This window comes from Propithecus coquereli, unplaced genomic scaffold, assembly GCF_000956105.1.
Source record: "Propithecus coquereli isolate 6110/MARCELLA unplaced genomic scaffold, Pcoq_1.0 Scaffold27, whole genome shotgun sequence".
Lineage (NCBI taxonomy): Eukaryota > Metazoa > Chordata > Mammalia > Primates > Indriidae > Propithecus > Propithecus coquereli.
The window spans coordinates 1,184,397-1,196,575 of NW_012148285.1; the positions used below are offsets into that span (position 1 = coordinate 1,184,397).

Genomic DNA, 12,179 nt, shown 5'->3' on the forward strand with positions numbered 1-12,179 from the left:
TTTGATTATACGTCCCTTATGAGAAATATTTTAAGGACAAAAAGAACTTCAAAGAAATCTTAAGCTATATTTAGTCATCTTATTGTGACTAGTAGTATTTGTATTGTTATTTTGAAACTGATATAGATATATCAGAGGATAAAGCAAAAAACATACAAATCAAGATTTTCAGTGTAAAGGAAAAGAGATACAAATATAATACCAAAGAAGTTAAGGTAAAATCCTGTGATCATAGACATTAACTAGAGAATTATCATTGTTTTACTTTTAAAAAATGTATTTCCTTACCATGTCCATTGCAAAAACTTAGAAGCAATGACAGCCCAATAGCAATAAACACCTAGTGTCCAGATTGTGGCCTCTGAGTAAGTTGAAGAGGAACCAGAGCTCCTTGGAGAAGTAGCTGATTTGAGGTATGGGGTAACAAATGCATAACATAAACATTGGGGGGGCCTTTTGTATCACAGCAAGGAAGCGCTCATAGACGAATGGGATAATGTCTAAAGGATAAAAGAGTCATCTTGAAGATGTATCCGCTCGCCTAAGATAGAACATTTTGAGCATCAAAAAAAGTAATGATTGTAATGGATTGAGATATATAAAATATTAATATGTAAAAAGCCATGAATTATAATAATACAAAAAACCCTCATTGGTCATCACTGAAGATTGCTAGGGCAATCTGACAGTAGTTACTTTGTAATGTAGTTGTGAAGGTTAAATGGGATATTACACATGAAATGCTGAGAACAGGACTTGGTATATAGTAAGAGCCTAGTAAATATCAGCATTGATTATCGCCTTTTACAAAAGAAGAAAGTGGGACCCAGAAAAGTTGCAGAACATTAACCAATACTTCATGTAACCAGATGAACCAAGAGCTGCCTCCTGCTTAACTGCAGCTCTTGCTTTTACATACAAACCTTCACATTTTCAATCCTTATTCTCTTAACTTCCTAGAAGTCAAACATTTACATTTAATTTGAGTTCGGCCCCCAGGCTTCAATCAGATTGGCCTGGTTTCCAAATCTGGAGCCACTCTGTTTAGAGCCTGGAAAACCTTGAATCCATCACTGTAATTTACTAGCTCCATGACATAGAGCACATTTATTTTATGTGGCTGAAGTTCAGTTTCCTCTGAACTGGGAGGTTATGAAGATTAAATAAGATGATGTCTTTACAGTGTTGATGATAGTGCCATAGTGCTTAATAGATGTTATACAAATCTACCACTCATCTTTCAAGAAGAGGGTTTGTTTGTTTGTTTTGCTATTTGGGGGGACGTTGAGGCAGGGTCTCACTCTGTGACCCGAGCTGGAGTGCAGTGTCATCATCACAGCCCACTACCACCTCAAACTCCTGGGCTCAAGGGATCCTTCCACCTCAGCCCCCTGAGTAGCTGGGACTACAGGCATGCACCATCACACCTGGCTAATTTTTCTATTTTTTATAGAGACAGGGTCTTACTACATTGCCCAGGCTGGTCTTGAACTCCTGGCCTTAAGCAGTCCTCCTGCCTGAGCCTCCCGAAGTCCTAGGATTACAGGTGTGAGCCACCGCGCCCAGCCTAGAAGAGGAATTTTATTGTAGGAGAAATTAATACAGTGTTAGGGAGTAGAAGTTTTAGGTGGTTAGATATTTGTGCCTTTATGTAAGGATCCATTCATTTTTTTAAGTGCCACAAATGTTCTTCATCTTTCCTTAGCAAGAATGCAACCATAAAAGGTTTCTATCAACATTTCTTAAAAGACTGCTTTCCTTCCTTTTTTTAATTATTATTATTTTTACTGAACCCACTCTCCTGCAGAAGATTGCTTCCCTTCTGAAATCCTGGAACAAGTGCGGAGACAATTCTCTTACCAAGGCAGGGAAAGGGGGCATGTGTCATCACTGACTTCCTCTGTACATTATCGACTGAACTCTTTCCATTTCTTTCCTCTGAACGTGGAGCCCATGCTGGAACTGCCTTAGGAGGCATCATCTTCTTCTTCACCTACCTCCCGTACCTGTACCTCACTTTGAGCTACACCCAGAGAAGCTACTTCGAAAAGATTGTCTCTTGTCTCTTTTCAAATGTTGCCATGGCAATGGGAGTCCAACTCATCTCCATGTTTGAGGCACAAGGTGAGCTTTCTCTCTCTGAGCTGCCTTGATGCTTTTCCCTGGGCAAGGCTGGCCTTTGTGTCCAAATAAACATAACTGGCTCAGTGTTCTGAGCACTGACGACATACTTAAAACTATGGTAAGCACTGTGTGGGACACTAAAGAAATAATAAATATGGTTCACAATGTACAGTTTACAATGTAGTTGGAGAGAAAAACTAAAGCATATCAAAGAAGTAGGAAATTATATGGCTATGTAATTAGATATATAGGTTTATGATTAGAAGTTCAGATAATATTTCAGAACTTTACAGATAATGTAGCACTTTTTACATATATCATATTTTATTCTTATGGCCTTTGGGGTCTCTTCTTTTACTGGTTGATCTAGGGGACCTTCTATCAGAGGTGTTCTAGCTCCCGTATAACTTCCATAGTTGGAGTGCAATCCTAAGTTTTCCAACTCCTATGTTTCTGGAGTTTGAAGAATTCCTCACAGCATCTGCAGTTCATTGCAGAAGATTATAGCCCAACAATCAGTCAAAATGTGGGACACCCTGCCCTGTGGGGTGTGATACTTGCTGTCTCCAGTTCCAGCGGTACACTAAGATGATGTACTTGTGAATGTTCTAACAAGTGCCTTCATTGCTCAGTGTTTGGTTCCGAATATTACATCTGGTTTAGCAGCAGATGACAGGAATAGGAGTTATAAGCTGGATTTAGTTTGTGGATCCCCTTGCTGTGATTGGAATAACCACCATGACTTCGTTAGAGGCTTCACCTACCAATGAATTATTTAAGTTGGGATGGTCCAAATGGGCCCTAGGCTTAAAGCTGCCTAAAATATAGTAAAGGATGTTAAGTCAATGATAATTTATTGAAATTAAGTGGTTTTCTTTAACAAAGCAATGATGAAAACACAATTACAAATACTTGTGGGGAAAAATAGATTTAAATGGTATGTTGATTCCTTATATGTTAGTGAATGAATATGTGTTCTTTGTGGGGCCTGTCCGTTGAAAGTTGAGAGAATTTGGGGGAGAGGTTTCACTGAATTAACTCTTAGATTTGTCACATGCTAAGGTTCTCTCGATTTGAAAGCACACTGACCTTGTTGAACTTGGGATCAGTGTCCTTCCTGAAAGGCACAGGATGGCTCACAAATGTGTGTCTGCTGTCATGGATGCCCACAGGCAGGCGGTAATCCCTAAGGACACGAGTAGTGGAATGTTGGGCATCTGCTCCCAACAGACCCCACGTCAGGGGTTGGAGATACTGAGATAAAGACTGTCTCTGGCTCCAGAGACACACACACCGGGGACAGTGGTAAGTGAACAGATTCACAGCGCAGTGCAGGACCTTCTGTGAGGTAGCACAGGGTGCTCCAGACGCATGTGGATTGAGCATCTAACCCTAACGAGGAGAGTGGGTATGTGTGCTTCTTGGGTAAGGAGCTGTCTGCACTGATCTTTGGAGGAAGAATGAACAAAGAAGGTGGGAGGAGTAGGAAAACATTCCAGATAGCATGTGCGAAGGTGTGGAGATGTGGCCAAGTTTCTTACTTCTTGGTGCCAGTGAAAGTACTACCACCTTTTGGTAATAATAAAAATATTTTATCTCAGGGGAGAAACTTCTGGAGTTTTCCCCTTTCCTGTCCCTAGCATTGGTTCCATAATGTCCCAGACACAAATAGCCCAGTCTTGTGATCGGCCTGGTCCCTGACTGCTTGAAAAATTCCAGTAACTGTTCTCCTCTGTCTTTTGTTTTTTCAGAGACAGGGCCTCAGTAGGCTGTCCAGGCTAGAGCGCAGTGGCCGTTCGCAGGCATGATCAGAGCTCGTGGCAGCCTTGAATTCCTGGGCACAAGCAATCCCCCTGCCTCTGCCTTTGGAGTAGCGGGGACTACAGACACGCACCGCCATGCCCGGCTTCTCTCTGTCTTTGATGTGATGACTGATTTCCTTCCTCTGGAACAGGCACAGGCATCCAGTGGAGGAACATGGGCAGTGTGAGCGGAGAGCTGAGCTTCACTCAGGTGCTGCTGCTGCTACTGCTGGACTCTTTCTTATACTGCTTAGTGGCCTGGTATGTGGAGTCCATCTTCCCAGGAAAGTACGGTACACCCAAGCCCTGGTACTTCTTTGCCCTGGTAAGTACTGATGCCGTTTTGAAGATTGGTGTGAGACTTTACATTGTTTATTATCAACATTCCTACCCGCTCCAGTGATGTCCCGATTCAAATCCCAAACTCCAGGAAATCTCTAACCTGTGTTCATTCCAATCCTATCAGTTTATGGTTGCCAATGGAGCATAATTAACAGTGAGTCTCGGTTTCTCTGACTCTTGCCCCACTGCTGATGTACGGCGTCAGTCCACACAGAGTCCCCCACCCCTGAGAGTGCCTGTGCATGTCGCACATGTGCCCACTCAAATGTCAGGGCGCATTCTCCCAACATGCTAGAGTTCTCACGCTGCCTCTTTCCCCATTGAGCGGCACTGTTGGAATGGCCCTGAAGCTTTTTGAGACCCATGTGACTCCCAGGGCACTGGCAGGGGACACAGCTTTTGTCGACAACCCCATGAAGTTCTCAGAATCACCTCTCTCCCACGATGACCAAGTTTATCTTACAAAGCTGAGCTCTTCATGCCTGCTTTAGTCCTCCCGCAGTAGCATCTGGTGGCCTTGCCCCATGGTCCTGCTGTGACTGATCCTGTCTGAATCGCACTCAGTTGGGACCTCTGCAAAGGCTGCCACACTTGCCCTTCTTGTAGGGAGATGGGTAGACAGTTAACTCCAGTATTTCTCCAGGCCTCCACCCACAGGATGCTGAGTGCTGACACGATGGCTTCCCTGGTACACCAGGAGCATCTTTTGTAACTCTCCTGGGGACCATGGGCTATAGGTTGAAATGCAGTTGATTAGTAGTGACTCTATGAGTAAGTTGCTTAACTTCTCCAGGCACCATTAAATATTTGATACAACAAGTAAACCATGTAGCGGGAGGGGAGAGTCTAATTTACCAAAATATTTATCTTCCAGAAAAGGAAGTCAATTCACCTAAATGATTAATGTGTATGTTGACTTCTTCTCCAGCCCTCCTACTGGCATGGAAAACCTGTACCTTTTACACAATCACTGCTGGACATGAGGGGTCCTGTAAAAGCTCCGAAAAGCGAGTTTATTCAGGAAGAGCCTACTGATTTGATTAAAGGAATTGAAATCCAGCATCTACGCAAGGTATTGGCTCACAGATCTCCTTCCAAGAACTTAAGATATGGTGCATATAAGCTTCTGTTTTATTCTAACAGTGGTTACAAGGGTATGTTTTGTGATTGAAGTTTTTAATTCCCTTCTGTTATGCTATCCTCAGAATTAGAAATATAACTTGAAATGTCCCATTTTCTGTCATAAAGTTAAATGACCAGATAGAGGGCCTAGATGATCTCTCTCTCTTTTTTTTTTTTTTTTTTTGAGACAGAATCTCACTCTACTGCCCTGAGTAGAGTGCCGTGGCGTCAGCCTAGCTCACAGCAACCTCAAACTCCTGGGCTCAAGTGATCCTCCTGCCTCAGCCTCCCGAGTAGCTGGGACTACAGGCATGCGCCACCATGCCCGACTAATTTTTTCTATGTATTTTTAGTTGTCCATCTAATTTCTTTCTATTTTTAGTAGAGATGGGGTCTCGCTCTTGCTCAGAGCTGGTCTCGAACTCCTGAGCTCAAACGATCCACCCGCCTCAGCCTCCCAGAGTGCTAGGATTACAGGCGTGAGCCACCACGCCCGGCCGATCTCTCTCTTGAAAACAGTCACCTCTCATCCTCCCAATGCCAAACACCCCCTTGTTGGAGACACATTGGAATTCAGCCATTTGATGGATGACTTTTATATAACGAAATCATATTTTAAACGAGATTCCACTGTTAGATTCCAAATGTAGAAGTAGAGGCATTTGTTCTTTCACAAGGGTTTGCTGAGCACTTGCTACATAGAGAGCCTTGAGGTGACTGAGCACTCCCATAACAGGATGCCTGGATGTGAATGTATGCCCTGGAGTGTGCTACAGAGCGTTGCTGTTTCGTGTGGAATCTTCTGTCCTTCAACTGTGAAGGACACTGCAGTGCCCTTGTACCACTGATGCTGTGGCACTGTGCTGCCTTGTTCTGCTTGTCGAATCGAGTGGATCATGTCCCAGCCCAGGGTACTCAGGAAGCGGTGCTGGTTCCAGCTGCTCCACGCAGCATGGGGGTAGTTAGGAATGCTCGAGTCTTCACCCAGCTTACTGTGGGGACTTCGGTTTCTTTTCTCACATAACAAGCAGTTAAGGCAGATGATTCTGACATGATTTCAGCTACTCAACAAAGCCATCCAGACCACAGCACCTTCTGACTGATAGATTTTCCCTGGGCCATTTGTAGCCTGTTAGCTTTTATCCATCATCTCATGGTTGTAAGATGGATACTTAGCTCCTCTATGGGGAAAGATAAAAATTAAAATGCCTTCTTTTGGCAAGACTGCCTTCCGGCCTTCCTTCCTTCCTATGTTCCTTCCTTCCTTCTTTCTTTCCTTCCTATTACCCCTTATTTTTATTGCCCAGAATTCTGTCACATGGTCACCTCTACTGCAAGGAAGACTGAGAAGTCAGGGAACAGGACTGTCATACTTGACTTAAAATAATAGAGGCCGGGCACAGCGGCTCATGCCTATAATCCTAGCACTTTGGGAGGCTGAGGTGGGAGGATCGCTTGAAGCCAGGAGTTCAGCCTGAGCAAGAGCGAGACCCAGTCTCTATGAAAAATAGGAAAATCTGCAAGCTCCAGGCCCTCTGTGTTTTAGGTGCTCTACTACCAGGTTCCAGGGATCAGGGAAAAGATCCCATGGGATTGTTCCGGGTCAGCTTCCTCAGTACTCCAGGCAGTTATACACTAAAAGAAGGGGCTCCTTATTTAAGATTTACACTTGGATTCCCACTGATGAACTTTCAAGAGAAGTTGATGGGTGTGCAGCCCGTCATAGGTTCTTAGAAATGTTCTTCTTCCATGTGCACATCTTATACTGTCAATCACACCTTGGCTTTTCCCACAGGTGTTTCCCAGAGGAAGCACTGCACACGTAGCAGTCAAAGATCTCACCATGAATCTATACAGAGGACAGATCACTGTTCTTCTGGGACACAACGGGGCAGGAAAAACCTCCACCTGCTTCATGCTCACAGGTACGTGTGTGTGGGGTCAGCCCTCCCGAGGAAGCTCTGAAAAAGTCATTGAACAGATCTAGATTTTTGGCTCTATCTCCCTCTCATTAGATTTCACTGATATTTTAATATTAAGCATTGTTTGCTATTTGTTTTACCATCTATGTAGTGTCTGGTGGTTCAATTAACCCTGCACTGGGAGAAGGAAATCTTTGGCTTTCAGTCAATCTGCAGAACTTATTTTTATTCGCTTATTAACTGAAGAAAATGACAAAGTTCATAAACTTGGAAAGGAGAGCTTTGTTTCTCGTAAAGCATTGCAGCCTGTGGGTGGCTAATCTGACAGGCCAGAAAGCAGAGCCCTGGCCAGAAGCCAGGAACATGTGCTTCAAGGCAGGGACAACGGGAACAGGAATTTATACTGAGTGGGGTGGCCAAATATACGTATTTAACAAGCTATAGGAGGAGTCATGTGTATTTATGAAAGGAGAAACATGCACTTGTGCAGTGGAACTTTCTGCCCCTTTATAGGGTCCATGTTCGGAAATGGTGTCCCTCTGATGTCAAAAGGTGAAGCAAGGACACAAAAACTCTCTGAGCCTGCTCCACAGACTGGTTAAAACCACTCCATGGCTGGTGGTCTCCTGTCAGGAAAGAGTGCTGGTCTGGATCATGAGGCTGGTTTCTGTTTATAAACGCCCTTAGGAAAAAAGCCTGATGGCCGTTAGCAAGGGAGGGGGTAAAATAAGGCGTATTTGACCTCCCACCCCATCATGGCTGGGAACTCAGTTTTGAGGTTTCTCTGGGGTCCCTTTGGCCAAGAAGAGTTTGTTCAGTAAGCAAGGGCTTAGGATTTTATTTTAGTTCATGTACTATTGAGAAGTTATGAACAGTGCTTAGCATTTCTTTCCAGATAGAACCTCCTATTCTGTTTGGAACAGTTGGATACCACCAATCTCCCAACAAAAAAAATCTTCCATTTGCTTTTCATTGCCCGAGGCACTTTAAAAATGATGCCTGGTGAATTATTCTAAAATGATGTCGGTTTCAGAATAATTTTTATGCCTAAATAATTCTTTCACATTCCATCAACTAAAATATTAATAATATTCTTGAAATTCAAAAACTCTTTTATTCAAGAAATATATATTTATTGCAGATTTAACATGTGTAAATGAACCAGTGAGATTCATTTTCAACCTTCAAGGAGCTCAAAAAGGCAACCAATTCTTCCTCACTGAACACAGCACACCCAGCTGCTGGGAAGCCATTAGCACCCTGCAGAGTTAGTCTGCGCGATTCTCCTCACACGTTGCTCATGTGCCCCCAGTGAAGACATTTGAAGAGCAGCAAAATGGTGAAGTTTGGTCAGAGGTATCTTTAGCCACCCCTCTGGTATCAGGACTTTAAAAACCAAGTCTTGACCCAGCAGATGCTCACTGACTAAGCTCTGTGTTCGTCAGGACTGGGGACTGAGCCCCAGCCAGCGTCCCGGACTGGGGCACAGTGGTGTTTCTAGAAGTGCAGTCCTCTCCCAGGTATGGGCATTGTTGCTTCCGGCGGTGTGACCATTTAGGGAAGGCCTCTCCGCTATATGGCCTGTGAGATCCTCACTGTCTGAAGGGTGATCCAGCCCCACCCCCAGCTAAGTGGTGGAGGAGGCAAGCCAGGTCCCAGCACTGTTTAAGGAGGGCGCGTGGTAGAAACACCCCACGGGCTCCTTTACATTCCTTTCTGTTTTGTGCCCAGTATTCCTTGGATTCTGTAATCATCTCATTTGTTTGTGTGTATGTGTGTTATTTCTGTCTCCCCTATCCCTTTCCCCAGTTCTGTTTACTTCTGGATTCAGTGTCTGAATAGTGCTTAGCAAGGATAGGCACTTAATAAACACCATTGCAGGAATGACTGAATTAATTAATTAACGTAATTGCAAATACTGCCAAAATGCCAACTGTGAATGACGTATCATAGAAACCCTGCTGTGGAATTCTACCAACAGTGACAGGGCATATAAAAAGCTAACACAGCCCTGCAGAAAGGGGCATGGCTAGAAGACATATAATGGGGTTCAGTAGCCCTGAAGATGCTAAGCTGGGAAGGGGAATCTGGCTGATTGCCCAGGACATTGGACAGAGAAGGCTATATATCTTTTTTTCTCTTTTTTATGTATTTATTTTTTTTGAGACAGAGTCTTGCTCTGTTGCCCAGGCTAGGGTGCCGTGGCATCAGCCTAGCTCACAGCAACCTCAAACTCCTGGGCTCAAGCGATTCTCCTGCCTCAGCCTCCCAAGTAGCTGGGACTACAGGCATGCGCCACCATGCCCAGCTAATTTTTTTTTTTATATATATGTTTTTAGTTGTCCAGCTAATTTCTTTATATTTTTAGTAGAGATGGGGTCTCGTTCTTGCTCAGGCTGGTCTCGAACTCCTGAGCTCAAACGATCTGCCTGCCTCGGCCTCCCAGAGTACTAGGATTACAGGAGTGAGCCACCGCGCCTGGCCAGAAAAGGCTACATATCACAATTATTTATAGAAAGGCCCAAAACTTGGCCTAGGAATTTTGTTTCTTAAACCCCGTTTCTCTTTCCAGTAAAGTTATGTGGGTTTTTTGGTTCTTCTATGAGTTCTTCTATTTAGTTCTTCTGCTATTATAACTTTACATTAAAAGACTTGTTACATTTACTATAGAATAGCATCACCTTTTTTCCTTTTTTTCACCAAACAATCATGACTGCTTTATTACCCACAGCCAAAATGGAAGATCTAAAAACCCAACCACAGAGTAAGTTGGCAGTAAGTATCAAAAACCTTTAAAGTCTTGCCCCCCTTTTGACCTACCAAACCTATTTATATTGATTTAGAGTAAGGACATAACTGTGGAAGTAGGCAAAGTTATATCACATGTTTATACTTGTCAAAAATTCCAAATAAGCTAAATATCCATCAGTGTGGGTTGAATAAATAGGGTATATTCATAACAATGAAATCTTTTTAGTTCTTAAAAATGACACAGATTTTGTTGATGTGGAAAAATGGCCTCAGTACATTGTTATGTGAAAAAGCCAGTTAATATGATATTAGAAAGCCAGATAAAAAGTAGAATTTACACTTACATTCTCATTTTTGTTAAAAAATAAATATGTGAGTTTGTCATGCATAAAAAATATCTAAGACTTTGTAGCAAAATGTTAACAGCAGTTATCTGTCAGTGATGGGACTTGTGTAACCTTTGTTTTGTTACCTATTTCTTTTTCTAACCTTGTTGCAATAAGGATGCATTGCCTTTTTCAACCTGAGAAATATATTTAGAATAAGAAAAGCAGAATAAAGACAAAGATAGTATGCAAGTGGGCAGACTGCAAAGTTTTACTCTGGGATTCATTTGGTAGTGAGTGTAGTCATTCATTCATTCATTCATTCATTGAGTAGATATTTCTCAGGAATCAGGTAAGTCATAGACCTTGCCTTCAAGAATCTCAGTTCAAAACTGTTAGATTCCTGAAATACTTTTCTCCTTAACCATATCTACTAGGCACCCAAGTCATTATTTAGTACTTACAGTAATACCATGTGCTTTACTAGAACCTATGTGTGTGTTATTCACTTAACCAGATTGGAGTTCCTCAAAAACAGGAGGGACCTCTCCTATCTCTGATATTAATGTCACCACATATCCTTGTACGTTGTTACGCATAGAACATATGCTCCTTGGATGTCACTGACTGACTGGCAAAGAAGTAGAATATGGATAGTCTGTGTGAAAACAAGCAAACAAAGCAGAAGGTATCATTAGGCCTTTGTATTGCAGTGTGCTCTTACTGAAGATGGTTTTAGGATGTGTCTTCCCTTGGTTCTAGGTCTCATTATGCCTTCAAGTGGACGGGCATATGTCAATGGATATGAAATTTCACAAGACATGTTTCACATTAGGAAGAGCCTGGGCTGGTGCCCCCAACACGATATCTTATTTGAAAACTTCACAGTAGCAGAACATCTTTCTTTCTATGCTCAGGTGAGTTGGTGGATAACAGTGATTGTTTCCTCTGTATACATTCTTGGGAATAGTGAGATCGACTGCCGCTCCTGACTCAACCTGAGAAGGTCTTTAAAAAGAAACCTCATATTTCTCTGCTCTCAACACTTCTGACACCAAATGTGCCTGGGGTTTTCCCACACCAAACAATTCTCCAACTCTCCAGACACCAACTGGGTGTTCTACAATTCACTTCCGATGCTAACCTCCTGGAGTTAGCACAGACCCCACAGATTTAGGGCTCAGTCCCACAAGACTTCTCCCCTACTTCAAATGCCAATTACAAGTCCCAGATTGTCAACTTCTAACCAAATGGCTGTCAATTGGGGGTTCCCACAATCACCTCCTTAGGTTTAATAATTTGCTGTAACGGCTCACAAAACTCAGGTGAACACCAGATGAAGAAGTGTTAATACATAGGTCAAGGTATGTGGAAAGGGGTGCCCTCTCTGAGTGTGCCACCCTCCCAGCACCTCAATGTGTTCACCAGCCTAGAAACTCTTCGAATCCCGTAGTTTAGAAATTTTTGTGCAGGCTTCATCATGTAGGTGTGATCAATTATTAGCTCAATTTCCAGCCCCTCTCCTCTCCCTGAAGGATCGCGGGTGGGGCTGAAAGTTCCAAGCTTGGAATCATGGCTTGGTCTTTCTGGTGACCAGCCCCCATCCTATTGCTGTCAAAGAGCCTGCCCAGAGTTGCCTCATTAGAACAAAAAACATTCCTATCACCCAGGGATTTCCAAGGGATTTAGGAGCTCTGTCAGGAACCAAGGCAGAGATCAAATATATATGTTTCTTACTATGTCACAATCTAGAAACCTCTTCTGGACACAATTACCTAAACATTCAGGAA

The 12,179-nt window shown here is 43.1% G+C and overlaps 1 protein-coding gene across 1 annotated transcript in view; it reads left to right on the forward strand.

The window, feature by feature from the left end:
• LOC105812943 (ATP-binding cassette sub-family A member 3-like) overlaps window positions 1–12,179 on the forward strand; it is a 58,136-nt gene that overhangs the window by 37,020 nt on the left and 8,937 nt on the right. The window contains exons 6-10 of the mRNA XM_012647507.1: window positions 1,951–2,124; window positions 4,079–4,251; window positions 5,197–5,340; window positions 7,186–7,315; window positions 11,152–11,306. Of these exons, the coding sequence (XP_012502961.1) occupies window positions 1,951–2,124; window positions 4,079–4,251; window positions 5,197–5,340; window positions 7,186–7,315; window positions 11,152–11,306 (776 nt within the window). The remainder of the gene's footprint in view (window positions 1–1,950; window positions 2,125–4,078; window positions 4,252–5,196; window positions 5,341–7,185; window positions 7,316–11,151; window positions 11,307–12,179) is intronic.